A 26,407-nucleotide genomic window follows, 5' to 3' on the forward strand; every position below is an offset into this window, starting at 1 on the left:
CGAGAGCCTTTCGCAGTCACAGAATAGGCCCGTGAGTCTTTGGCGCGTATGAAAGAGCGCGGTCGGGCCCCTTCCGCACCGCAGGGGAAGCGGTCGGACCGGGGGCCAAGGGGACGCCCCTCTGCCTGGCGCTGCAGTGGCGGCCCCAGCACAACGGGAGCGACCTGCACTGGGCCTGGAAGCCGTGCGACCATTCCGGCCGGTACATCTGCCAGAAGAAAGCCTTCAGTGAGTGCGAGCCGTCATAGATCGATGCTCGTTGCGACTCATGCGTGCGCACTGAGCAAGCGCATCCAGACGGCTGATCGATAGCAGTCGGACCGGCTTAAATGTTTTCCAATCGTGCAGCCGCCTGCCGGATGACGCCCTTGGGGTAGAGCCGGGCCGGAGGGCGCTCTAAGGGCGCCTGTATTCGCTCGAGAATCGCGTCCCGGTTTCCGGTATAGGATTTTGCAGCAGATGGCTCGATCTGGTCGGTAGCAGGTTGCACTTCTCGAGTCTGTTGGCTCTCGTGACCATTTTTGTTCGTTTACTGAGAGGCACTTATACGTAGCTTGGCCAGACGTTTCTTTTGGGTAAATAAATAAACACAATCGCTTCTTTTCTTCCTTTTGTAAAGTATTTCTCACACATTCATAAGAGAACTTGGGAATGAAAAATGGACATGCAGGCACTGTAGCCTCATACCGTGTTAGTAACGTCCCATAAAGCATGTAGGTGTCCTCTTGGTCCTCAAGAGAGGACCGAGAGAGAACAGGCGAGTCCAACTGTGACGTACCAGCACCTGTACATCACTCTCCACGTGATCGTTTTGCTGTTTTCGCACGCCCGTCACTGACATAGCGCCTTGCTGCAGCGCTTCCGCGGGATTTGAACTCGACGCGTACGGAGCCCTCGGGCACGCTGACGTCGCTGCACCACCCGGCGCACTACCTGAACGACCTTCACTACTCGGTGTCCATCGTGGGCCCGCCTGGCTCCCGCGTTCTGCTCTCTTTCTCTCGGCTGGACCTCGAGTGGCAGGCCGACTGCCTCTACGACTACATCGAGATCCAGAGCCCTCATGGCCAGGCGGATCCCGTGCGCATCTGCGGACAGCACGAGACCGACCTGGACAGGTGAGGAGGTCGTCACTGCGCTGCGCCGCATTGCAGCAAAATGTTAGACAGCTGGGAAGCTTGCGTTAACTTGCTCTTCCAGGAGAATAACTTGCCGACTGTATACATCGTGAACGAAGCCGCTGTGCTGGTTCGCCACCTATTTCATCAAGGGCGGTGCTTACCAAGTCAAGTTTAATCAACATTGTATATACAATCAAAATTAGAACAGGAACTCAGTATTCTGGGAGGTCCTGTGGATAAAGAAGAGTCCGGTAAAGAGGAAAAGGAACGATAACGGGCGAAGAATACGTACAGAATATAATACCTGACTGCTATAATAAGTCCGACATCCTGAAAATCTTTTCCAAGGTGTCAGTTCAGATATTTTGTGGCTCTATATATGTGATTTCTCTGGTCGTCCATGTCACATAAAGGATCTGTCTCAGAGTGACGACCACAGCAACGCAGACACCAGATTCCGGTACTGAAGATTATCAGTGTAATATGTGAACCACCCTCGTTTCTCCTCCTTTGAACATTGATTTGAAGGACAGGGCACGTGGTTGCGTTGTTGTCGCTTCTCCAGGCGCGGCATCTTTGCGCGAATAAAAGCCGTCGTGGCGCGCGCACAGGTTCGACCACTTCTCGGAGTCAAACGAGCTGCGGCTGACGTTCCACTCGGACTACTCGGTCACAGCCACGGGATTTGCCGCCAGCTGGACGACGGTGGACATGGCATCGCTGTGCCACGAACCACCGCCCACCCTCACCGCGTACAAAGACCGGCCTCAGTCGCTTGTCTCGCCGCATTATCCGCTCTTCTACCCCAACAGCATGCATTGCAGGTGAGCAGGGCCGCTATTCGGGTCGCTTCGCGTTCGAGACAGTTCCATACGACGAGGTCTGCAAAAAAAAATCAATTCATTTCCTTCTTGCAGTGTAAAGCATGACTTTATTACGCAGCTTCTATCAACGGAGACAAACTAGAGAATCGGATTAGATTAATGAACTATCTGCTGACTTTGCTTCGAAAACTTCTCACCTGGTTACTTTAATAAAAATTCATTTTTATTGTTTTTTGGTAATATTTCTTAATTGCACACGCCTTTGTGATGACCAGCGCCTACCCGTGATGTGGCTACCCACTTGCATAAGATGCTGAGCCTTTTTCTTCCTGAAAACTCAGTTATGCTTTGCTGACTACGCAGCAGTGCTCTTCTCGGTCTGTTAACGCATGATATAGTTCTCGAGCACCTTAAAGCCTGTTACTTCCTATCTCACTCCCGCGCAGTTCAGCCTCGTTACGCACTGCAAGAGCTTAAGCCTGGCGGGGTACAATGCGGGCGCAGGTATGTGATAAAGTCGGAGACGCCCAGCTTACCGGTGCTGGTGACGTTGGAGGACCTGGAAGTTGGCGTGCGGGACCCCTCGGGCCACTGCCTCGGTGACCGAGTCAGCGTCAGGCTCAGCGCCACCACAGCCCACGGCAGCCCGACCACGGTCATCCTGTGCGGCGGCGAGCAGAGCGTGCCGCGAGGCTACCAGCTGCTCTCGTACGGCGACACGCTCAAGCTGACGCTCGAGGCACAGCAGCACAGGACCCGGAGGCACCGAGGATTCAACATCACGTTCCGAGCGCGTAAGCTGTCGGCTGAACATGGCTGTTTACACTCGACAAGAAATGATACATGTTTCTTGCGGAAAAAAAAGAAGGAAAATGGTTCCGTACGCGCATGGTACCGTAAGTGTAGACGCTAAGCTTTGTATGTTGTCTAGCGCATGTGCTGCTTGTGAACATTAGAAAGATTCGCGCTGGTGGACGGCGCTGGTGGACGGCGAGCGTTGATGACGACTTCCGTATTGCATACAAACGCTGCGTTTTCCGGCAAGGCGATTGAGCGGCTTTTACGACGTCAATGATCAGCCAGATGTTCTGACATCGCACGCCTATAAGTCCTGCAAGCACGTCAGTAGGCACTAATTGTAAGGAAGCAACCGGTAACCTTTTTGTTCTCAAGTGACTCAGGTGTAACAATGCGCCTGTGCTTAGAACTTAATGCTAAACCTTACGGTCGAAGGCTGTCAGCCAGATGGCGACAGTTTCCAGTGTCCCGTGCTTCTACTCTGCCACTTTTATTTTCCTCGAATGAAACCAAAAACTTTGTCCTTCGTGCGCACGCATTTCGCCCTTTTAAAACTGGGGAGGACGAGAAAAAGCCTACTGAACCCGCTGCTGTTAGCTTCATAACATTTCGGTCCCAGAGGATATCCTTTTTTCGGCGCCTATTCGGCAAATGGAAAAGATTTCTTTTGCGTGTTTTTTTTTTTCAGGAAGTTGTATATACTGTCTTATGGTCAAGTCCGAGATCATTTCCGCCTTGTGACTTAGGTTGGCTTCGCCGCATAAACCCTTATACTGTTTAACATGCTTTCAAAAGTGGTGTTCAGGAAAGGGGTGGTGGCATACCGAAGAAAAGAATGAGCATCCTACTGAACGCCTTCTCAGCACTGGAAAAGTGGCGGGGGCGACAAACCTGCAAGGGGCATGAAGAACGTTGAACGTGATGAGAAGAGGCCTCTTACGAATGCAGAACACCACTGGGCCAGTACACCGCGAAGGTGAAGCTCCCGAAACCAAGCGTAAACTAAATAGGAGCCATTCGAAAGTCCCGCGGGAACTGATGGCGGTTCAGCCGAGAAACCATGGGGCGTGTTTTGGTTTTAGAGAACCCAAGATTACTGAAAGTTCGCTTGACGCCTAATTCAAAGCTCATCGACTCGGCGTCTCTTATATCAATATTGACAGCATGGGTATGCGCATTGGGTATTGACGATGGGCATGCGCAAGTCTGTAAGAACCTGTTTTCATGCGATTCTTTATAAATGACGGGGCCTGGCTGGAATATTTGGATAGTATAAGTAAAGTTAAGCCCCCTTTGACACGCGGAAATGAAATTCATATGACAAAATTTGCCGAGCATAAATGAAGCACAGCTGCTTGGAGACCTGCACGTGGAAGCAATCGTCGAATTCAGCGAACAAGAAAAATATACGTGCAGACAGCCAGTAATACTCGGTGCTTTGATACTTGCGCAACGGTACCATGTTTTTTTTCACGAATGTGCCATTCCATTGTCATTGCAGATCTTCGATACTGCTTCTCGAAACGTTTGCACGCTATACATACGGCGGAAAGATTTATTGATCAATTAATCGGTTTTTAATTGTCGAAGCAATAGATGATTCAAATGTCCCTTTGGTTCTGTGACATTCTTTCGCTTTGTGAACGTAGCAGGCTCACAATGTTCTTTTTTGTCGGTTCCGTCTTTCGTTGTAATACCTGTCTCTTACAGGCGATTCAAATGCTTATTCTTCCTCACAATAGCGTGACACTTATTTTGGTAGCTGGAAGTAGTATTTTCACTGTGAAATGAAGGTGTGATAACTATGTTAGGGCCAAGATATTCATATCCTGTAATGCCTCAGTTTTCATTGCGATGGCAAAGTTACGGCAACTCACAAGTTCTTATCCGTCTCATAAACTTCATGTCAGTGTTGTGGGCCGTTTATACCTCGCACAATGGGTGTTTATGATGTGTACTTAAATAGACCCGTGTTTTCAACAACAGTTGGGAATCGGTGAGCGTAAGTTTACGGCCAACCTGGTTGCCGTTCATTATTGTGTTTTCGAGGCATTAAAGAAGGAAGAGCTGTCGCGCATCAGTTTCGTAAGTTCTCTCGTGAAAGCCTTCTTGATTCTGAGCGGATATCGGCAGCAAGTCATTTTCTTGTCAACCTCTTCGTGGTGTAATAGCGCATTCTCCAAGTGCTTGTGCGAAGACTGAACACGTACCGGCTAGATTGCTCAGTACAGCACTGGCTACATCAGTAATTAGAAAAATTTGTTATGATCATGAATCTCTACATTCCTTATGTACGTGATTAAAATTAATATCGACGTTTCTGCGGACGTTACGCAAACTCGAACCCATGGTTTACGCGTTTTTCGAGATTTAAATTTTGTGCAAAATTTAAGTGGTCAAAAACAAAGATGACAGTAATTATTTCTTTAGTACATGTTTAGATTTCGCGCAAGAACCGCTGTTGCCCGAGAGGGAAAAAGAAATGATGAGGCACGAAAGCAGATTCTTATCAGTGCCGAGCAGCGCGTAATGAAGGTTCCGCCAGCGGCCCCTGGCTCAGCAAGGGAGGCACTTGAGCGATGCCCCGTCCTTTGTTCGGACCCCCTCGGCGACCGTTGGCGCGAAGTGAGGTCCCGCCTTGTCGCCGCGCAAAGGTCGCTGCTTAGTTACCACTGCAACCGGCCGCCACTGTAATTACCGGGAGAGAGAATTGCGACACCCTATCGGGCAGCCGGGCTCCCCTGTATAAGCTCGTTAGCGACCTTCGCGTTATCCAAATTAAAAATCAATGCTCACCTTCGCAGAGCGGCTCCTGAAATGGCGGCGGGAATTGTTATCCAGCGCTGCGCCACTGGATTTTTGGGCTAAGAAAGTTCGTCCAATGCAATGAACGCGATGTTCGGCCGCTGAGTGACCCACCGTTTTGCGTGCAAACGCGGGCGATGCGTGACACGGTAATTATCGCCGCAAAGCGGGTGGCGCGGCATACGTGCTATTCGCTGCCTTCCCCCCCCCCCCTCTCTCTTTTCTCAGTTCAGCACTTCGGTTTCTGGCATCCTTTTACTTTATCGTTGTTTTAGGGAAAAATAAATATTGATGCAGGTTAGCAGAAAAGAAGCTGCTGTTTGACCCGTCACGGTCGAAACATTCGATGAATGTCACGCCTACCCGCCACTGTGGCTCAGTGACTATAATAAGACAGCTTTAGCTGAGCGTTTTAACAGCCAGCGGAGCGGGCGGGCGGATACACCAGCGTAGAGGCGCGCGAGAAAAGAGCCGGGCGGATCGCCCGTCTTCTCGAGCGGAGTAGAGTCGCTTTCACTGCTGCTCCACCTGTCGGTCACAATTCGAGTTAGAGTGAAAAGAATATCAATTAAGCCTGCTAATGATGCACTGAAACTGTTTACTAAAGGTAGATTCTGTGTTTTTAGGCAATTATTTGGTAAGTTTATTGGTAAGCAGCGCCGGTGCTTGTATTGACGGCTGCCATATTGAATACCTATGCACGCTCGCGCGCCGCCTATCGCTCCGCTGGAGAGGGCTTCCCAGAGGGCGTAAGCTTCGCTCCGTAAAAACTCTGGCTGGTCCAGCGACGTGCGCATGCGCAGTGGCGTCTGCGCTCGTCCGCTCCTCTCCGGTGGCCGTAAAAACGCTCAGCTGAAACTGTCTTCTGTCGTTCGGTTGCTGGTCCCAAGGTCGCCGGTTCGATCCCGGCCTCGGCGGCCGTGTTTGGATGGAGGCGAAATATAAAAACGCCCGTGTGCTGTGCGATGTCAGTGCTGATTAAAGAATCCCGGGCGGTCTGAATTAATCCAGAGCCCTCCACTACGGAGTCCCTCATAGCCCTTGAGTTGCTTCGAGACGTTAAACCCCACAATTTGCATTTGAATGTCATACGCCTGGCGATCATTAACGGTCCCAGCTACTGGTGGCTCAATGAACGCCATACTGCTGTTGGCCCTGAATTCTGACCCCGAAGTCTAGGTTACAATAAGGTCAGCCTAAACGGCTCACCGCTACGCAAAGGTTAAAGTGCAGCTCAATAGTCTGCGACGCATAGCGTTGAGAGACACTGGGAATAAGCTAAAGGCTATGCACTGCAACGGGCTTCAGTATTACATTTAAATTAATGCCGCCTTCTCTAGTACCCGAAAATAGTTACACAACCAAGCAAATTTGCTTGACTTGCGAGTGCTAGTCCGGTATATCCGGATAGTTGGGGCTGTCCTATAATGATGATGAATGAGCGCGCAAAACGGACCGAGAAAAACAAGAAAAAAGCTGAACCCGTTGAACGTTTATAACGGATTACAAGTCATAATGAATGGACAACTCAGGAGCGCTGTTTGGTGAAAAGTGGCTTTCGAGGCTCCAAAGAAAAAAAATAAAGACCGCGGTCCGAGTTCTTCGTTGAGGCGTGTAACAGTTGCTAAGAGGATTGCACACACACATAAAAAGCGCGCACACAAAGAAAAGCACGCGCTTTTCACAAAAATTTTTGCCCGTAAAAACCGCATAGACATTTGATGCCGGTTCAGGCCAGACGTCATGGTTAATGGGACAAGTTGCACGAGGCAAACACAGCGCACGAAGCCCGCCGTGGCTGCGCGCTCTGGGTCCGGCACAACAAGCATAGGCATCGCGTGACCAGAGCGTAGTACTTGGCCCTCACATTCGGCCAGTTCCGCACGCCTGCCGCTCCACTGCTACACAGGAGCGCAGGGGGTGGGTGCACATTTTTTTCCGGCCGCGAGAAAGAGAGGGGGGGGGGGGGGGGGGGCAGCCTTCTACGCGACTACTCGTCATTACTCCCGAGGTCCGCGGGGCTCAGAAAATTCCCCGAAGCTATGCGTGATAAGCGCGGGGAACGAAAGGGCTTCTGTTTCCTTCCTTCTGGCTTGTTTTCTTTTTTCTCTCTCTCTGATAGAAGCAGAGCGGTGCAGGTTCATTACGAATTGCTGTCTTTCCAAAGAATTTTTTTCTTTTTTTTCTTTCTGCCGGCTGGTCTGTAGGTATACGCCGTAAATTAATTTAGCCTTACTCGTTTCCGAGTGCTTCTGTTAGGATTCTTTACTTTTATACGTTAAATGCGAGTGAGCAGTCATTACGCCACGCAAGGAGGCAAACCGAGTCGTAGAAGAACAAAAAACGCAGGGTAACGCTATTTCGAAACGGGAGCTAATTAGTGCAACTAATTATTGCTCACTGAAGAAAACAGGGAACAAGGGGTGCGCCTAGTTGTTGCGTTAATGGTTTATTTGCCGCTCCACAGTACCCTTTCCTCACTTGTTTTCCTCCCACCCTTAGCCCCTCCTTCTTGTAGCCCTCTTTTTTATTATTTGATGGCATACTTTCCACGGCGGCGATATGCGGAGTCCGGCGCTTTTCCGAGCAAGTGCCCATGAAAGGGAGGCTCAATTTCATCGCCGCTGGCCCGACTCGGGCGACTCGAAGCGCTAGCAAATCTTTCCATCCATGTTTTGGTTCTTCCATCGTATCTGTCTTTCCTGCTGTCTCTCTCTCTCCAGCTTTAGATTTCCTTTTCTTCCATCATCGCAGAAAGCGGCGCCAACTAGCGCACTGACCTTCGAAGAGAAGCCATATGAAATGCAAGCAAATTAAATGTATTCGGTTTTCGGTATAGGTTCCCGTGAAATTCCTCAATTTGGCATTTGTTCGATCGCTTTCATCGTTCTATTTTTATTTTTTATTTTATTTCGACTTCCCGGCGCTCTCCACCTGTTCGACCCTGCAAGTGGATGCAGTTTCCTCGCAATTAGTCCCGCGCGCTGTCTCCGTGTGCGGACGCGCGAGCGAGCGCGCAATTACAAGGCGCAGACGTTTTCTACGGGGCTTCCCGTCTTTCAGCGCTCGCATATTTTTGCGCCCCTCTTCCGTCCCTTTCCCCCCCCCCCCCCCCCGCTACTTTCTGAGGAACTCATCTGATGGAAAGTGATTAAAATTGGCCGTTCGTCGTCGCTCTTTTGAAGGAGAACAAAAACGTTATGCGCTTTAATTTCTCGGGGCCGGTTTATTAAGAAATATTGTGGAGCCCTTCAGGAGGAAATGTGGGGTTTCGATTTGAAGGAAAGAAGGAAAAAGAGAGGAAGAACGACTCAGCGGCCGCCTTATATTTCGGCTGTGCCTGTTAAGGCGCCGCTGTTCCCGCTGCTTCGACGGTGTCTCTCGGGCTGGCAGCTGAGAAACGGCGGGTGCTCTTTTTCCCGCGAGTGCTTCCTCCAGGCTTCAAGACTCTGCGAGCAGATTTTTCATGGAGCACACTGCCTCGTCACGGGCGCTTCTTGCTGACGACTTCTGCGCTTTATTTATTTCATTTCTTCGCCGCTCTCCATCCCTTCCTCTTTGTCTAGCTGCTGTTGCGAAACTAGGCGAGAGCCCGCTCTGTTTCCTTCGATCTTCTGCGCACTTCCCTTTTCCTTTCAAATCGCCCGGGCGGGCTCATTCCACCTTGCCGGTCATTTGTCTCTCCGAAAACGAGAGATTCCACACCTTAGTGGAGCAGCAGCTATAGAGACTTTGCGCGGAGTTACTCGAACAGGTCCTCCGAAGATAAGGCAGTTTCTTTTTATTATTTTTGCCTCTCATCCTCACGTAGGTATATTTCTTCGGATGAATCGAGGATGGACGCAGTTCAGCCAGCGTCGCCGTCGTCTCACATAATTCCAACACGCTACAATGAGAGCTGCCACTCGTGCGAGGACGAAACTGGAGGAACTGAGCACGTTCCACTGCGTGGATACTTCTGCTCTTGCGTTTGTTTCTTGAGAGATGCACAAGTGGCTCACATCTTGCCTGTGCATGTTGCACTACTTCACTTGTAAATAAACGTTTGTGCAGCAGTGTTACTAACCATGGGGCCTCGATGCGTAGAACAAAGATATCCTCGTCGCCAGACTCCAAATTTTCAAGTCCTTAATGGGAAAATGAAAATCAGAATAATAAGCTTATTCGCCAGCAGGGCCAGGTTGAGAGAGCCGGGCAAAAAATAAAAGGCGAGACGGTTAACACAAGAATACGTGGGTTGGTTGCCCTGTCCTCCTGGGGGGAGAGAAACAGAAGGGGTGCAAAGAAGACACAGTACATTTAGGTATGTGAAGACGGATGCATAAAGTGCGTTGCACTGTCACAACCTGTCGAGCATGCAGGACGCCTTCAGGAGACGGTACAGTGCCTGCCACTATACCTCACCTCCTGACGGCTGACGATCACTGGGGCCCCCGCCTGGCGATATCGATCTCGGTCGGCGGACGACTATCAAAACACGCTGCCCAGCTCTTGCCTTTCCGTGCCGAACAAAGGACATGTACGTAGTACATGCTTGTTCGTCTCATCTAGCCACGGGCAGAGCAGAAATGAATGGTGGAGAACCTGTAAGTCAGGATCTGTACAAAGTAGACATGAACTGAAAAGCGGGACTGGGTTCCACGAGGCAAGCGTGAGCTCACACGCACAAACATGCGATGCCTTGCCCACTGCGTTTGCTCTCGAGATCGCCATAATCCCTTACGAAAATAAGCTTTGAGTTTCTGTTTATATTCTGTTGAGGTTTTGTTGACCCAACGGTTTTTCAATGTGAATTCAACAGTCACTAGATTTATTCAACAAACCTCAATGATATTTTCGTTAGATACTTTACAAGCAAGTATTTCTTCAATACATGTTGTTGAGATTCAGTTGTGAACGCGGTGGTGTAGCTAAGCTTAAGTACGCCTAATCTTGATGCGTCTTACGTAGCACCTCAGTCTTACCATGTACTTTATGCTTAGTGAGAACGCAGTGCCTGTAAAGACTCTTGTAAGCCGCTCAAACTCCTCCTTTCACAGGAAAGTGTCGATGCTACAATGCACCTTCAGGCTTACGTTTAGTGGAGGTTCGTATGTACGCTCATGCAAAAGCAGCTCTTACTACTGGCTTTATTTTTGGTGTTCTTGAAGGAATCAAGAATTCAACTAGCAAACCATCGCATGTGAACCTGACTGATTGTATGGCACACAGAATAAACAAATAGCCGCAATAATAATTCAGATCACTGATGACTGGCAGTTCATCACCTTCGTCCATTGAGACACCTTGCAGAGAAGTATGTAAGGATGAAGCTGAGGTAAACCAGCATCGGTGCATTTTCAGCCATTGCGTATTTTACAGTCCAGTGTGCAAACTATCCCACGTTCTGTAATGCGAGGGCTGTGTGTGCGTGTCCCGCGTTGCCCGCAAAGAGACGCCCACCAGCGAGTGTCCCTCCGCGGCGCACGTGCCACGTGGCCTTCTCGTCCCTGCCTTGGCAGGAATAGTGAGCAGCAGCGCGCAGCACGGGCACTGCGCGCGGGACAGGGAAGGGCACGTGCACAGCAGAGTGACGCCATTTGATGGACGTCGCAGTGCACAGTTCTGCGAAAAATTGCCAAAATTTGTTGAGCCACAGCGCCAAGGATAATCGCGTTTTCTAAAGCCTAAAAACAGATATGCCTACTACTAGCGGCCATCTACAAATCGCTAATCTCAACCAGGTGCACATCTGTAATAGTTGAAATATTAACTTTTAGAATTTAGTTAACCAGCTTACTAGTTAACATGGTTCACCTGTTTTCTGACGTCCGTCGAAGCTGGTATTACTTCGCCGAAAAAGATATCCTTTTACCTCAAAAAGCCCATTTTGAAAATTTAGTGGCGGGCTTCCCTGAAACACGCGACCAGGCCGCTCGCGTTGCGCAACTCGTTCTTGGCTCGCAGTGCCCGGCCCTTCGCTGGAGACCACCCTGCAGCTGCCGGCCCGCTCGCGGGGCTTGGTGCCGAGCCTGAACCACCCGCACCGGCCGCCGCAGGGGCTGGCCTACAGCGTACGCCTGCTGGCACCGCTGGGCCAGCGAGTCGAGCTGCGCTTCGTGAACCGCAGCACAGCGTCCGGAGCCGCCGCCACCATCCACCTATGGGACCCGTATCGGAGTCCGCAGCTGGCGCTCCGGCTGAGCCCCAGCGCCGACAACGCCACCGTCACGTCCACGCTGCACACGCTGCGGCTGTCGTACAGTGCCCCGGCGGCGCCCTTCCAGGCATACTTCGTCACGAGGAAAGGTGTGCGCTCCGTCTGCTGACGTCCACTGGGGCCGCAGCGCCTCTAGCGACCCAGCTGCTTTCTTCTTCGAGCGCAGCAAAATCGCTCGACAGTGTCGGCTTCTCGAGAAGGCTGGAGACAGATGTGGATAGGTTGATGGGGATTGCGCTGATATCGAGCGCTTCACCTCATATTTGTTTCTGTATTGTAGGCGAAAATATTTTTTTGTTTAAGATACTGTCACGTAGCCACCACGGCGGGCGCGGAATGACGGCGTGAAGGGCTCGCGCCAGGACGCCAAGTTCATTTGCGCATCTAAAACCTAAAACTGTTGATTGCCGAAAAGCATCGCGTGAGTTTTTCCATCCTTAATTTATGTGCGTCGTCGAATATTCTGGCATACCGATGGTCACCATGATACTGTCGAAAAATTCCGTGATCCTTACGACGATGAAGCAGCCTTAGTCCTTAGAGCGTTGTACGCTGAAAAAGAGAAGTGAACAGGCAGAGCATTCTTGTTTTTCCCCAATGTCTTTTCATCTTGACGTGACGGCTTTCTTCTTTCGGCTTTTGTGCGTAAGTTAGACTTTATGTATAAGTTAGGTTTTTTTTTTGCTACCTTCTCGGCAAGGAACGTAGTAGCTGCCGACTGTTTCTGGCTATATACTATGAGCGCGGTTTAATCATGTCTAGCAAACGTGTTCATTCCGTACGGCGCTTAGACATAAACGCTGCCCTTCTGACGTCGGCGTAGTATGCGGCGCTTATAAATCATGAGCTCACGTCAAGAGGTTCTTTCCACGAGTCAGGAAGCTCACGCGTACTTGTAGTCGTATGATTATTATGACGTACTGAGCTCACAAGCTCTCAAAAAAAGCAGCTAGCAGCGTAAACAATTCGCGGTAGGTACCACGGAACATTAAGCATCGAGCATGGTGAGAGCGTTTGGCACTAAAGCGAAAACCAGAGATGATTAAATGGAAATGTGTGGTACTGTGACTTTGTCGCGGTTGGACGGGCACTGCACGCTGATCGGTAAAGGAGCCAGAGGGGTAGAAAATGAGAAGCGAAAGACTGACGCCACTGTAATCTCCTCAGTGGTTTGTGCCTGCGTGTAGTCTCTGTTTAGAGGCCGAAACAATATGAAAGGCAGCAGATTGTTAGCCGGAAGTCAACACTTATTTCCCGATTATGAGTCATAATCATAGTTCTTGTTTTTTGTTTTATATGTGACAACATTTTGCGTCTAGGCGCATGTTTCTTTTTATGCATTTTCTAGTTCGATGGAGCAATAAGAAAAATTTGGTTCCTAAGTGTAGAGAAGCCAAATGGTCGAATTCAGCCGGGAGTCTTTCACTACGGTGTCCCTTATAGTTTACCTTGTAGCTGTATGTCTAGGATGGGAGAACGTATGAATGAAAGCTTTTTAAACAAAAAATTCATCCTCGACTGCTGAGCGCATGGCCCAAACGTGGTATCTGAGGTGACACTGAAGCCGGCTACATGTGCTGATCCATAAACTTGAGCGTCTCTCCGTACCAGATCCCCTGTACCTGGACAAAACCGTTACGCTGCTGGCAGACGTTTCCTTGGACTCCTGCACGCCGAACCCTTGCCTCAACGGAGGATCCTGCATAGAAGACGTCACCTCCAAGAAGCGCCTCTGCAGCTGCACTCCGCCATTCGCAGGTGTGTTCCGGTGTGTGGGTTGCCGTTGGCCATAAGCGCCACCCCTTACTCAAACAGAGACTCTGCGCTTCTGTTTAGCTCGCTCGACGTGAAGCTGGAAAACAAATGACTGCGCAGTCGCGAACTCTTGTTAAAAAGGCAGTTTTCCACGCTCTGCAAGCTCACCGTATGCTCTCGATGCGGGCTTATCGCTTAGTTTTGAATTCTAGCTAATCTGCCGGAACAATCCGGGTGAACTCCCAAGAAAACGCAATAAACTACAAGACTACCCCTGGCAAGACAACAAAAACGCAGAGATCCGTGCATGGATCAAGGACTCCTTACCGCAGCTGACAAAAGAAAAGAATGAGGCGAAAGTTTTCACTCAAAGATATGCATAATCATTTCAAAAGCGACGCCTTCTCGCAGGAAAAGACACTAACGACCCCAAGAGAGCCTCCTTATAGATTTTCTGCAAGTAGTGAGCATCTAAAAGCTGCGCAACTACGCAGGCTTAAATGATCACATTTTTGAAGAACAAAAAAATGGCACCTTGAAACGTTCTGCTATTTCGTTTCTTCAGAATGGCTGACTCTTGGGCGAGTTGGTGCAGGTTCTCGATTGAAACAGCGCTAAGACAACACATGAAAGGCGACGTTAAATCTTTGCCAGTTGGGAAATATTACATGGTTTCGAGGGTTCTGCAAGGAGCGTTGTTGCTCGCTCCGGCTGCTACAGCTTTTAAACCTCGTAAATTTCGACACAAACAGTGCCGAAATTTCAGCGCTTTGCTGATGTAATGGTCGGCGTTATAGTTCCCTCCGGGGCCATTTTAAGCCGCTACCATGACCGCTACACACCGAGTGCCGCAATCCGTTTGTACCCTCAGCCAGTGGCCCGCTTAGCGCTCTAAATAACGCATATATGCTACGGTGAAAGCATCATGCCTCATGGCGAGAGCGGCGGGGTATCCAGCGCCGATCAAAAACAAAGCACTCTGACGACACACAGCGCGAGAGAATGGGGAGGCCGTTACGAGCGCTTGTAAAGAAGCCCCGCCTCTCTTTTCTTCTCTTGCCTGCGCTGACACTGCTTTGCGGAGTACCTCGTTCACCCGTAGGCACGCCAGCGAACCCTTTCTCGCCGTCTTCTCCGTTTCTTTCCGCAGCGCTGTTCTGCCACGTGCACGCATGCGACGTGGGCGACGCGTGCAGCGGCCGCGGCAACTGCAGTGTGTCGCCGACCGGTGCGCTGCAATGTTCCTGCCAGCAGGGCTTCCAGGGGCCCGACTGTACCCAGAGCGTAGACCCGTGCGCGGGGCTCCCCTGCGGGCCCCAGGGTCGCTGCGTCGCCGTCAACGGATCCTTCGTCTGCCACTGCAACATCTTCTTCGAAGGTACGCCCCTTCTCTCGACAGCCTCCAGGCACTCTGCACTGTTCGCTACCGGCGACTTTTGCACGTACTATTGATGAGGCCTCAGCAACTTCACTTGTCGTCAGGGTACCGCGCGTGCGCTGCACGAGGCCCTAGTGTGACGTGCGCGCATTACTCTCAGCCTACCCTGTTTCAGCCTGCCGAGCGAAAAAGAGAAACACATTTGAAACAAACCGCCATTCCACTGAAACTATGGTGTTTCCAAACGGTTCTCGAGTGGCGTTTCCGACCGCTCTAAAGTAGCTGTTGTCTTCTTAGAACAGCTAATAACAGGAACAAGTTGGAGACTGCTACATTCTAAGTGCAGGTGCAGGCGCGCATTTAATCACAGATTTGAAATTTTATGTGCGTGCTGATTTTATGATCCCTGAAATTTGTCCTAGCAGTGACCACACGAGTTCTTTTGGTCTAAGTTATACAGCGGCCTCTAAACGACCGCAGCTACTTCCCGAATATCGGAGAGCGAAGAGTAATAGATCAAACTGGTCGTGGATTGAGGTTGCAGGAGACGGTGACGCATCGTGACCATCCAGTCGTCTTTGAAAGCCCATAGCGTTTGCTTTTCAGGTGCACCAGCCACTATTAAGATGCAGTAAAGTTATATATGCCACAAAATTCAATAAGATATTAGATGGAGGTGTCTCGCAAACAAGCTTTTAACAAGCAGTGATTTCCCTACACACCTTATGTATTGTTTTTTTTAAGGTACCCCCTTAAATCGTAACGATTTTTTTTTTAGTCCGGTAGCACTACTAGGCGCATTTTCCGATTTCGGGCATACGTACACCATTGGTCAAAAGTTTGGAGCCCAGGGGGTTTGCCTCCGAGCTGCACCGTGTGGCTCGCAATGCATCCCCAACGTTGCAAATCACCTGAAGGAAAGAAGATTTTTAATCCTATCCCCTCTGATATATACTACTTTCACCAAAACTCATGGTCTTTTTACTTCTGACAAAGGCTGTACGTACAAACGTACGTGTCTGAAGCCTGTTTTGTGGGCAAGCTGCCAAGTGTGTACACCTGGCAGGCCTCCCTGTTTGAGGGTACACACCTGGCATTAACCTGGGTGAAGGGTACACCGGGATGAAGGCCTTCAATATGAATGCCTTCAGGGTAAAGGCTTCTAGGTTGAAGGCCGTTGTAATAAAGGCCTTTATGGTAAATACCCTGTAGGTAAATGTCTTTAGGTATAAGACCTTTAAGCCAAAGGCCCTTATGGTGAAGGCCTATAGGACAACTGCCTTTAGCACGTAAGGACCTAAAGGGCCCACTGTAACTGATGCTACCTCACGATATTCTGCGCTTAGCCATGCTAAACCGTCAGCTTTTTTTTATTTTTACACATTTCGGGGAATTCTGTTCAATCGTGCCGGAAGAAGGGCATGCACGCGAAGTGGCACATCATCCATAGCTGACTTGTAGTGCAAGAAACCACGAAATAAAAAATTAAAACTGACTACCACTTCTCCTATATCCCCAATGCCCTCACCCTCCTAGACACCCTCCCTAACTTCAATTCCTGGGGAAACCCCAGTTAACAAGGACTGCAAAGCACGCTAACCACATGCTTCATTAATCAGGGTCTCCCACTTTACGTGAGCTAGGATTTTTTTAAAAATGGTACATATATTTCCTGAATATAAAATAAAGCATCATTGCTGCCTGTCTCATGAGCAAGCACGAATACTTTACAGCGATAAGCTGTATATGGTGCTCTCCCACTGGTCTACGATGTCGTTGTGACACTTCTTCGCCCGGTGATCTAGAGTAGTTCTTATTTAAACCTCATGCTAATTTAAATGAACGAGATTAATTATCCAGGTTTTAAATAATAGGTGTAAGTAAAAACTTCAACTAGAAATCTATCGCTTCGAACGAAACACAGAGAACACTGTCACAGAAAATAAAGTTTCATTCTACAAGTCTTTTTTTACCATACGAAGCGGGCTGAACGCGATGGCAGTACCAGACTGCCGACCCTCGCAAGCGCTCATGTTACTGCCGCTTTGAGAAGTTGGTCACGGTCACTGCGGCAGCACTGCCTGACGCGGTATGTTCAGAGCATCCCGCTCCTGCTGTGGCCATTCCAAGTTCCGCGGGCTTTCGTGAAAGCGCAAGGATTGCTACATTAGAGCCCTGACAACAAAAAATATGTCCGGCATCATTTTCTTTTCTTTTACCTGCTTTAAATTTTTATCTCCTGTTGCGTAAACGTTCTTTATTTAAGCTTAACCTAACAACTTAGTGCTGTAGGTGAATTTTGGTGCAGCAAACCAACTCTTTAGAGTAACGATTAAATAGCAATGTTAGGTTACATGAGGTAAAAAGATAGTGTGCATCGGTGAGTACGTGTTGTTACTCCTTTGTCCGTCTTCCTCCTCAGAGGTGGCAGACAAACGTCGTCTTTACGCTGCAAGCGCTCGCCGCACCTGGCACAGTGAAGGCGGCTCGCTAACAGTCTGTAGTAATAAAATGCCACAGATTGCTTCATAGTACGGCCAACAATAACTATAGACAACAATGCTCATGCAGCGTTATCCTGCCCCCGTGATTTTATGCGTTCAAAACAATAGCGAGATGGTAGAGTTTTGCATTATGCGTTTTCTGCGCACAGTCACTCTTCTTAAAATAAGCTTCAACGAATAGGACCACAGTTTAACCCCTGAAACTCGTTTCTTTAGTCGTTCTCGGTTCATGCGACGTGTGGCACCCGTATATGCTACGTGCCCGAATCGTCTTGTGATGTGACATAGAATTCGCTCTTTGCATGCCTGGTGCAGGTAACAGCTATGAAGTGCGTTGTTACAGACGGTACTGTATAGGTCTGGCAGCACAATGGCTTCCTATAGCGCATGTGTGTGAGGGTCTCTTGCCCCGAAAAGCAGCTAGAAATCGCTATAACAAATATTGTTTCCTTGGCAAGTGTACTGATTGACGCTTCGCGGCGTCGCTGCTTTGAAAGCTCAGCAACCCACTGCGAGCATTACAGTCCCACCACAACTTCCGTTTCTTTCTCTTTTTTTCCAGGGCCGCGTTGCGAGAAGCAGCTGTTCCGTCTGCCGTACCGTCCTCTGAGTCAGAGGATGCTCGAAGAGCCCTTCTGGCTAGGGCTCATCACCGTTTCAGCTGTGCTTTTGCTCATATTGCTAGTGTACTGCATCAAGCGCAAATTCGCCGACAAGATTGAAAAGTTTCTGGCCGAAGAGATCGAACGCAGCAAGAACAGTTGAGTAGCACCTCTTTTTCCTCGTGTGATTGCTTTCCCGTGACTTTTGTTTTCTGAAAGTATTTAACGCAATAAACGTGACGTGTGCAGAAAAAAAGAACTAAACTTGAAGCTTCCTTACTTGAAGGCGTGCATTATTAGCGCTTATTCTGTGTGTTTTCTGTTTAAACCTCAGGCCAAAAAATCAATATGATTGAGCAACTCGGCGAAAATTCTTAGTTCCATAGCGAACTCCAGGGTAATTTTATAGACTATTGTTGGGCGACTGGGCTTCCTGCCGGTGACATATCCGCAATAAGTACTCGTACACTGAATGTCTGTTTTATGCAGTTTTCTCTTTGAGAGCTGTGCCGAAAGATAATGATGCAATCCGAGGATCAACACCCTCCGGGTGAGGAGCTCGCTCAGAGTACGACGTTCTCGCAGATCCGTCGCCGCCCGCGACCCGTTACAGCCTGAGTTCCACCCAGCCGAGCCTGACGCCCGCTAGTCTGAGCCCGCAGCCGTGTCAGCGGTCCCTGCTGAGCCGCATTCGTCGACACAGCATCCGAAGTGCGCAGGGCGGTTCTAGCCCGTCCGACAAGGAGCAGGGGGCCTGCACGTTCAGCTTCGATGAGCTCCTCAAGCGATCGTCGCAGTCCTCCGGCTCTAAGAAGCAGTCAGCCAATTCCAGCGACAGCGACAACCCGATGCCTGGTACCAGTGGTCCGGGCCCGGCTCCCAAGGAGAAGGAGTCCGAGACCTCGCGAATCCTAGCCTCGCTGGTCACTTCGTCGAAATCGCCGGGAAAACGGAGGATGAGTCTGGACGAGTTTATCAAGCTCAGCGAGCGCAAGATACAGAGCATCAAGCGCGAGGAGACCCCCGGGGACATATCGGACGTGTCCGTTGCCAGCGAGGGCAGCCTGGAGACGAGTTTCATCCAGAGGACCAGTGAATTTCATTCCATCCGGGAGCAGTCGCAAGAGCAGAACTCTTCTTCGGACAGCCTCAGCGCCGGGCCTAAGACCAGTGAGGTGCAGGCCGAAGTGACGCCTCTGCCCGAGTCTCCTTCGCGGTGCTCCCCCTTAGGCGAGCCCCTGAGCCGCCAGGACGCCGTGGCCAGCGGTGGCTCGCGCTCGCCGTCGCCGCGCTCTTTCGTCGAGCAGCAGTCGTCCTCGCTAGAAGAGAAGGCCAAGGAGGCGCCGAGCGCGACGGCGGCAACCACGACGGTGGCAGAGACACTAGCAGCCCCCAGCGCGGAGCCCGCGTCGCCCAAGGCCGCCGGAGATCCTAAGGGGGCTTTCCTAGACCTTCTGCAGAAAACAATGATGGCCGCATCCCCGGCCGCGTTCCCCAAGTCCCCAACGAAGCAGCAGCAGCAGCAGCAGCAACAGCAGCAACAGCAGCAGCAGCAGCAGCAGCAGCAGCTGCAGCAGCAGCAGCAGCCGGACACAACGCAGGTGTCCATGCTGAGCTTGCCCAAGGTGGGAAGCGGCTGCAAGCAGAAGGCCACGGATCTGAGCGTCCCAAGAAAATATTCCGTTGACCTGCCGATGCCCAAGATCCTGATCACAGCCAATATGAGCTCCTGCGAGTCCGAGGAAGCGCCGAGCCCGCCCAGAACTCCGAACCCGTCCTGCAAGACTATGAACTACCTGAGTCCGCTCACCATCATGTGCTCCTCGGCGGACCGCACCATATCGGAGTCGAACCTCAGCACGTCCGGGTACTCTTCGCTCTCCAGCCCGGGACTGTCCAGGTGCAACTCGAGCAGTCCCATCGCTGACGAGCTGGAGAACCCCGCGCACCAGGGCCGGCGCGCCAGCGTCTCCCCCAAGAGCGGCCATTCGCTGTCGCCCAACTACATGTCGTGCGGAGCCAAGGCATTCCAGTTTCCGGTGGCCCAGGCCTACCCATATCTCGAGGCCCACCGGCCCACCTCTCCGCTACTGCAGAAGCGGAGGTCGTCCATAGGGGGAGCTCTGTGCCCTGCCACGCCGTCGCTCAAGGACCGCGTGACGCTCAAGGGCAAGTACCGCGCGACGCGGCACAGCTATCAGACCACCAGCACAGAGGACTCAGTCGATGATGAGGGCATAGGCATCGACATCGCGGAAATTAGGATGAGCAAGTCATGCATCCGGGGCGGAGGCTCCGTGGACATCATCCTCGACACGGGAAAGTTCGACGTCCCCGAGCGAGACGTGTCCAGGGCCACGTCCCCGTTCGCCAAGAGCATAAGCTTCGAGAGCCCGCGCTGCCGCAAGGCGGACAAGCACCGCAAGGGAGAGAAGCACCGCCGCCCCACGCCGGGGAGCTCGCCCGGCATAACGCCCAGCTCCGAGTCGCTGCCCAACGAGCTTCTGGCCGAGGCCAAGCTGTCGCGCAACCCGTCCAAGAGCAGTATGGCCGCCGCGGCGACCCACTCCACATCGGACTCGGACGACGGCGAGCTGCGGCCGCGTCGGCCCTGCAAGAGTCCCCGGGGCGGCAACGCGCGGAGCCCCGTGGATGGCCGCGCTGCGTCGCCCCTCTTCCTCTGCCAGCAGCACTCCTCGTCCTCGGACTCGCTTCCGTCCACCAACGAGGAGCCCGTGGGCACCGACTGCTCGTCCACCGACTGCAGCGCCGACCGCGGCCGACCCTTCTCCGAGCTGGCCATCGTCATCGACTCGTCGCACTGCGCGCCTGGTCAGACCATCGAGCTGATTCCGTGCCTGCCCCGGCTACGCGTGCACCCGCTGCCGCAACGCCGCGAGGAGGCCACCAACACCTCCTCCCCGCTGCCGGCGCTGCGGCTCATCTCGCCGGAGGGCGGCACCTGCAGGAGCCTGGACGAGACCGCAGAGCCCCGCTCGCCCAGGCCTTCCAGGAGGTGCGCTTCCATCTTCCGGCACAATCTAACGGATTCTATAAGCCCAGCGCACGCCTATCGCTTCAAGTAACATGCAAAGGCGTTCAGCCGATTAAAAAACCGAGAATGTTTGTCTGTTATGGGTTAAAAAAGCCCTCAGAGGCTACGCAACTTAGGCGCTCAACATCTCAGTCCAAATTTTTGACAGGATCTTAAGCGACGTCGAGTTGAACCCTTGCCAAGGCGCCATGTGATATCTAAGAGCGTTACTGTGTTGTCGCATTGCGAAAATTTATCCAAAATAAAGATTTTCGTGTAACATACTCAGTAAAGTTAATGTCCAAAATATTCACTATACTTAGCAGCGCTTAAAAGGAGGACATGCTTGGTGCGACAGGATATACTGTGACGACTTATGTTAGCTGGTTCCCGTCAAACAAAAATTTCCCCTGGCCTGCTCGGGTCTTTCGGGATCCACAGCCATTAAAGAGGCAATTAAACTCCCCATTATGACAACATAACGATATATTTTGGAGATAAATTATTTAACGTAAATAAATTAATCTGAAACATTTCAGAAGAAAATGGCGCAGCCAACGAAATTCATGACACATTTGTGTTTCATTTTGAAGATCTTCGCTGAGTCCTTCTGGAAATCCCAGCACATATTCGGCCGGTGAAAGCTGCAACAGGACTCCAACGTCCCCGACACCAACGCACCACCAAATACTAAAGCGGCAAGAGGCGCTCGTGGAAGACGATGGCAGGTCAGTATTTAAGCTCGTTCAAGTTAAATACGAACAAGGAAACTGCCTGGCGCACGATGTAATCATTTGTGACAAACATTTGCCTTTGCATGAAGTCAATGAAACGAGAAACAAACTCTTCCTTAATCTTAATTTGTTTGTGTGCTTATGTGAGTTTGGCGAAGCTTAGAAGCTGTAATTGTCAAATTTTGGTAGCAAATCTGTCATCTGCCAGGCAGAAAATCTGCAAGGTAGCTGCGTTTCGACAAACGCTAAAGAGACTGTTCAGGAACGAAGCTTGCTTCTTTTAGCTTTTTCTTCTCTCAAAGGCGTTTATTTTATGGAATGCGAAGGGATCCTTTAAACCTTACCTGTTAGGAGATGCGCGAGATGGCGGAGATTGGGCCACTTGGCGAGGAGGTCAGCCTTCCAGAGAGACACATTCGTTTGCTCCTAGTGATCATCGCAGCCATATGCGCCCACTGCAACAGTCTTTCCGCTTCTCTCTCTTTCGCACGCAGCGATGAATCGGTCAGCGAGACCACGGTGCTCCTGCCGCGCAGCCCCAAGCAGCCCGGTAGCGCCTCCCCGAGGAGCGGCGGCGACAGCACCAGGGCACGGACGCGGATGGGCTCGCCTTTTCCCTCGTCCCTGGACTCGGCCGACGGTGGAACTCAAGGCGGGCGGGACGGTGACGCGACCGAGGACCTCTACGACTCTCCGGGGGACGTCGTTTGAGGGGCGGAGCGCCTCGCGCCGGGCGCGCTTTAACGCGTCCGAGATTCGCCTCCGCGGCTGCCTCGCCTGCGCGATGCTGGAGAGGCGCGAGAGTCGGGCTTAACAGCCCTGACGCGTCATTGCCGAGCCAGAGATTTACCGGGCCGTGTCTGAGGACTACGGCCGCAACTGCTGTCGCTGATTCGCCTGTAGTGTCGAACGAAGGGTCAACGTGCAGTCTTTGTCAAGAGTGTCCGGTCCACAGTGTTCCCTTTCAAACCCTGTAGCCGGGCGTTTATAGAACCCCTGTAGCTCGGAATCCCTGGAGGATGAGCAGATCTCTCGGCCTCACCCCTGTGGAGCTCTGGAACTTCTCGGCTGCCCTAAGTATCTCCGCACACAGCTCGACAGCGAACCCTTTGGGTAGGACATTTTAACAAATTATGTATACTGTCTCTTAGCCTGTGTGTGTTTGTTTTGGTCCCCCCTTTCCATACGAGCGCGTCCTGGAGCAGCGATAACCGTCTGCTGAGTCTCAATAGGTGGTGACTCATTTAACGGCGAAGCGGAATCAAAGAATAAGCAGGGTTAATTCTTTTCCTAGTTTCCCGTCTTCGTTTATTTCTCTCTCACTAACCGGGCCTGCTGATACACTCCTAAGCGCAGATATTAGCTATCAGGAAATAGGTGCTATCAGTGATGCGATGGCACATAATGACACATCATGGCACATAATGGCACATAATTCAATGGGACTTTCTAGATTTTTTTTTCCTATGAGGGAAAGTTAGCGTAGGCACGACTTTTGCGTCTCACATACGCAGTTCTGGCGGCAATGGCAGACACATTTCACGCCCATTGTCTCGGTTGCAGAGCTTTGCAAAAAATTGAAAAAGCGCAATATTGGTCGCCTCCACGCTGCTCACAATCACTCCCGTCCATGCCATCCAACTTTATTTCCCCAGAAAGGTTTGGCAAGTCCCTTGTGAACCTTTCCGAACCAGTGCCTGACAGCAATGCGTCTTGCAACACAAACTTGAAAGCAACTTTTGGCCAACCAAATAGCCATTGATAGAGCTCTCTAATGTTAAATATTGCGATCACAGCCACCATCCGGTGAACTCAATGGCGCCAAGATGGGTTTTCTTGTGGAAAATGGCTGCCAAACGCCGCCAGGTTATTGTATTGCTTGTGGGGCCATCCCGCAGTCCACTCGCAGCCGTCGTGGCCATCTCCTGACACTGTGTGCAGTTGACCGAGAGCACAAGGCGTGCCCCTGTCGCATCGTAGTGCGCGAACTCAGAACAGCGTGGCGCTACTGCCAGGGCGCGGTAGACGAGGCAGCCGCGCCGGCCCTCTCGTAGGGGTCTGAGCAGCGGCGTGTTGGCCCGCGGGGTCAGCTGCTCACCCCGACGCGTCTCGGACAGTTTTTGTTCTTTCGAATTTCGCTGTTTTGAGCGCTACGCCGCGGATACTGCGTGCGCCGTGCGTTAGTCGTAGTGGCCAAATGGAGCTCATTTCCCGCGTGATGCTCGAAAGCACAGGTGCGCAAGGTTCTCGTGCTGCATCAGATTCTCCTCTCATAACGCTCAGAGCTGCTGCATAGAGTGGAAAGAGTGCACGTCATAATTTTTATATATGATCATGTTCATTGTGTATACGCAGACGGAGATATTCTATATGCAAGTGCTGCGGGAGGAGAGTCATTCAACTCGGTCTAACTTTGTCTAGTGAAAAAAATACGACGATGCTTTAAATGTTCGTGTCCGGTGCAGAGTCATTGTCATTGTCCCATTGACATGGTGCTGAACAGTGTTGCGGAATGCCCAGTCCTGTGATCCATGTTTATTTCTCTTTTACCCCTCATGCAAAGACACTGTCCTATTTGTAGGGACACCGTATCGAGCAGGGAACCTTGTACAAGGCGTTCAAGTCCCTCCCGGGTTGTTGTCACGGTGACTGTTCAGACTTGAAGACCGTGGCGCTGTACAAAAAAAAAACAGTACTAGCGTGAACAAGCGATGGCCCCTTTTTCGCTGATGTATTTCAGTATAACTTGTTGGCCTTCGCGCTCAGTAGAGGTTAGCTAGTGTAGTCAATATGTGCGGCAGGCTATATAGAAGCTTTTGTTGACATAGTGCGTGCGCGAGGCATTGCATTTTACCAAACTTCGGAGCACATTTTTCGCCCTACTCTGACTGGTTTGCGAATCCTAGCTGCTTGTAGAGCATGCTGAGTACCTCTTTATTAGCAGTTTCATTTTCAGACGTGTTTGCAAGAATTCTTTCATGGAAACGGGCGGAGTGGAGTAGCTAGTTCACGTATTAATTTCTGTCGCGCGAAGCGAATTCGCACAGCTACTTTGCTCGAGGTCTTTGTGGCAGCTGTCACCCTGTAATATCTGCTTGCGTTTATCTTTTGAAAGTGTAAAACTGAAGCTCGCAGCTTGGCGCATTCCCTCACGTGTGCCTGTAATTGTTGGGAAAACACCTAAGCCGCTCGTGCGCTCTTACCTGCGCTCAGAGTCAGATCGGTTAAAAGCAGGCGGAATATGTTTCTAGACTGAAACGGTGTCACGCCATTCCCACGGGGCCTTTGTCTGTAACCGTGGCTGACTTGCTAAGATTCTCGCAAGGCCTGAAGCTGAAGAATCTTGCCCTTTATTTTCCTCTCTTTTTGTAATGCCGCCACTGTTGGTGTAGCACTGGTGATTAATTTCCCCTTTTCAACTATTTCCAAATGTGTTACTTTTCGGTCCACTACCGTTATCTTTTACGCGCTCGCAGTTATGAAGCGAAAGGCAAATAAATGATGAACGCATGAAGTGTTAACCTGGTAGAATCAGAGCAATAGCACTGAAACCACCGAATAGGGAACAGTGAACAGTGTCGGAAGTCAAGAAAACCGCAGGCAACGGGGCATTTTATCTGAGCTAACTGCACCGCGCGCATTCGAAAACCTTCATGCGGGAGACAATTCTTTTTTCTCCTTTAGATGCCTCTTTTTGTGGGAAGAACAAACGGTCGAAGTAGCTAGTGTTAGTCGTTTAGCTCCCGTATATCACAGGCGAGATTCGTCGTACTCGCTAGAAAAAGTCAATGGAGTTAATAAACTCACTTGGAGTTTACAGGGACACTAAGGACAAGTTTAAGTTGGCCTGAATCGACAGCTTGCAGCATTCTAACGACAAAGTTACTACTTTCAGTTAAAACTTAGTTCTTATAGGCTAGAAAATGCAAAAAGGGGTTAAGTACGGGCGCCGCCATCGCCGGCCGATTTCGCAAGTAAACTGCGTGCGTTGACATAGTCTTTAGCGCCCGGCCATTCACTTCAAAATGGTGGTCGTGGAGTGTTTTTCAGTGTTAATGTCACAAGTTTCATTGAAATGGCGGGAAAAAATTTTAAATACGTCTTTCGCTGCCGCGCAAACATCATCATACCAAGAAAAAGCAATAGAACAGAATCGAATTTTACTTAAAACTTAAATTGAATGGAGTGCTCCTCAGTGTCCGTTTAATATCTATAGTGTATTTTCCAGTTCAGTGCTGTGTCGAAGAATGAAAACAAGTAACCAAAGACGAAGTGCACGGCTGACAAAAACAGTAATGTTCAGACTCTCGGGCTCTGTATATTTACGTATCGATTCCGAGGCTCCCTTTTGGATGCAGAAGTCCAAGCGCGTAGAAGTACGCGATCATCCACAGCACATGTGCTGTTAAGAAGCAGTCGTGTTAATCCTCGTAACTCCACAGAGCGTAAAATGTTTAAGCGCTTACCACTCTTGTTTTGTGCGCCCGACCTGATCAGCAAGGCGGTAATAAGGAAGGTTATATCTTATCAAAAAAAAAGAAAAACTTAAGGTGGGGGAGGGCTTGCTGGAGAAAGGTGCAGGTAGCCTCGAGTTGAGACATCAGTAAGTGTTCGGTCACGAAAAATGCTCCGTTCTTTTCGGCATTAGGAAGG

At 50.7% G+C, this 26,407-nt stretch overlaps 1 protein-coding gene across 1 annotated transcript in view; it reads left to right on the top strand.

Moving 5' to 3' along the window:
- LOC144114347 (uncharacterized) overlaps positions 1-22,470 on the top strand; it is a 333,452-nt gene extending 310,982 nt beyond the window's left edge. The window contains exons 14-24 of the mRNA XM_077648004.1: positions 85-228; positions 857-1,118; positions 1,733-1,945; positions 2,450-2,739; positions 11,495-11,836; positions 13,359-13,505; positions 14,653-14,880; positions 17,947-18,144; positions 18,572-21,002; positions 21,614-21,748; positions 22,249-22,470. Coding sequence (XP_077504130.1) covers positions 85-228; positions 857-1,118; positions 1,733-1,945; positions 2,450-2,739; positions 11,495-11,836; positions 13,359-13,505; positions 14,653-14,880; positions 17,947-18,144; positions 18,572-21,002; positions 21,614-21,748; positions 22,249-22,465 — 4,607 coding nt within the window. The 3' untranslated portion in view covers positions 22,466-22,470. The remainder of the gene's footprint in view (positions 1-84; positions 229-856; positions 1,119-1,732; positions 1,946-2,449; positions 2,740-11,494; positions 11,837-13,358; positions 13,506-14,652; positions 14,881-17,946; positions 18,145-18,571; positions 21,003-21,613; positions 21,749-22,248) is intronic.
- The last annotated feature ends 3,937 nt before the right edge of the window (positions 22,471-26,407 follow it).

Source organism: Amblyomma americanum, chromosome 1 (assembly GCF_052857255.1).
Source record: "Amblyomma americanum isolate KBUSLIRL-KWMA chromosome 1, ASM5285725v1, whole genome shotgun sequence".
NCBI classification, from domain to species: domain Eukaryota; kingdom Metazoa; phylum Arthropoda; class Arachnida; order Ixodida; family Ixodidae; genus Amblyomma; species Amblyomma americanum.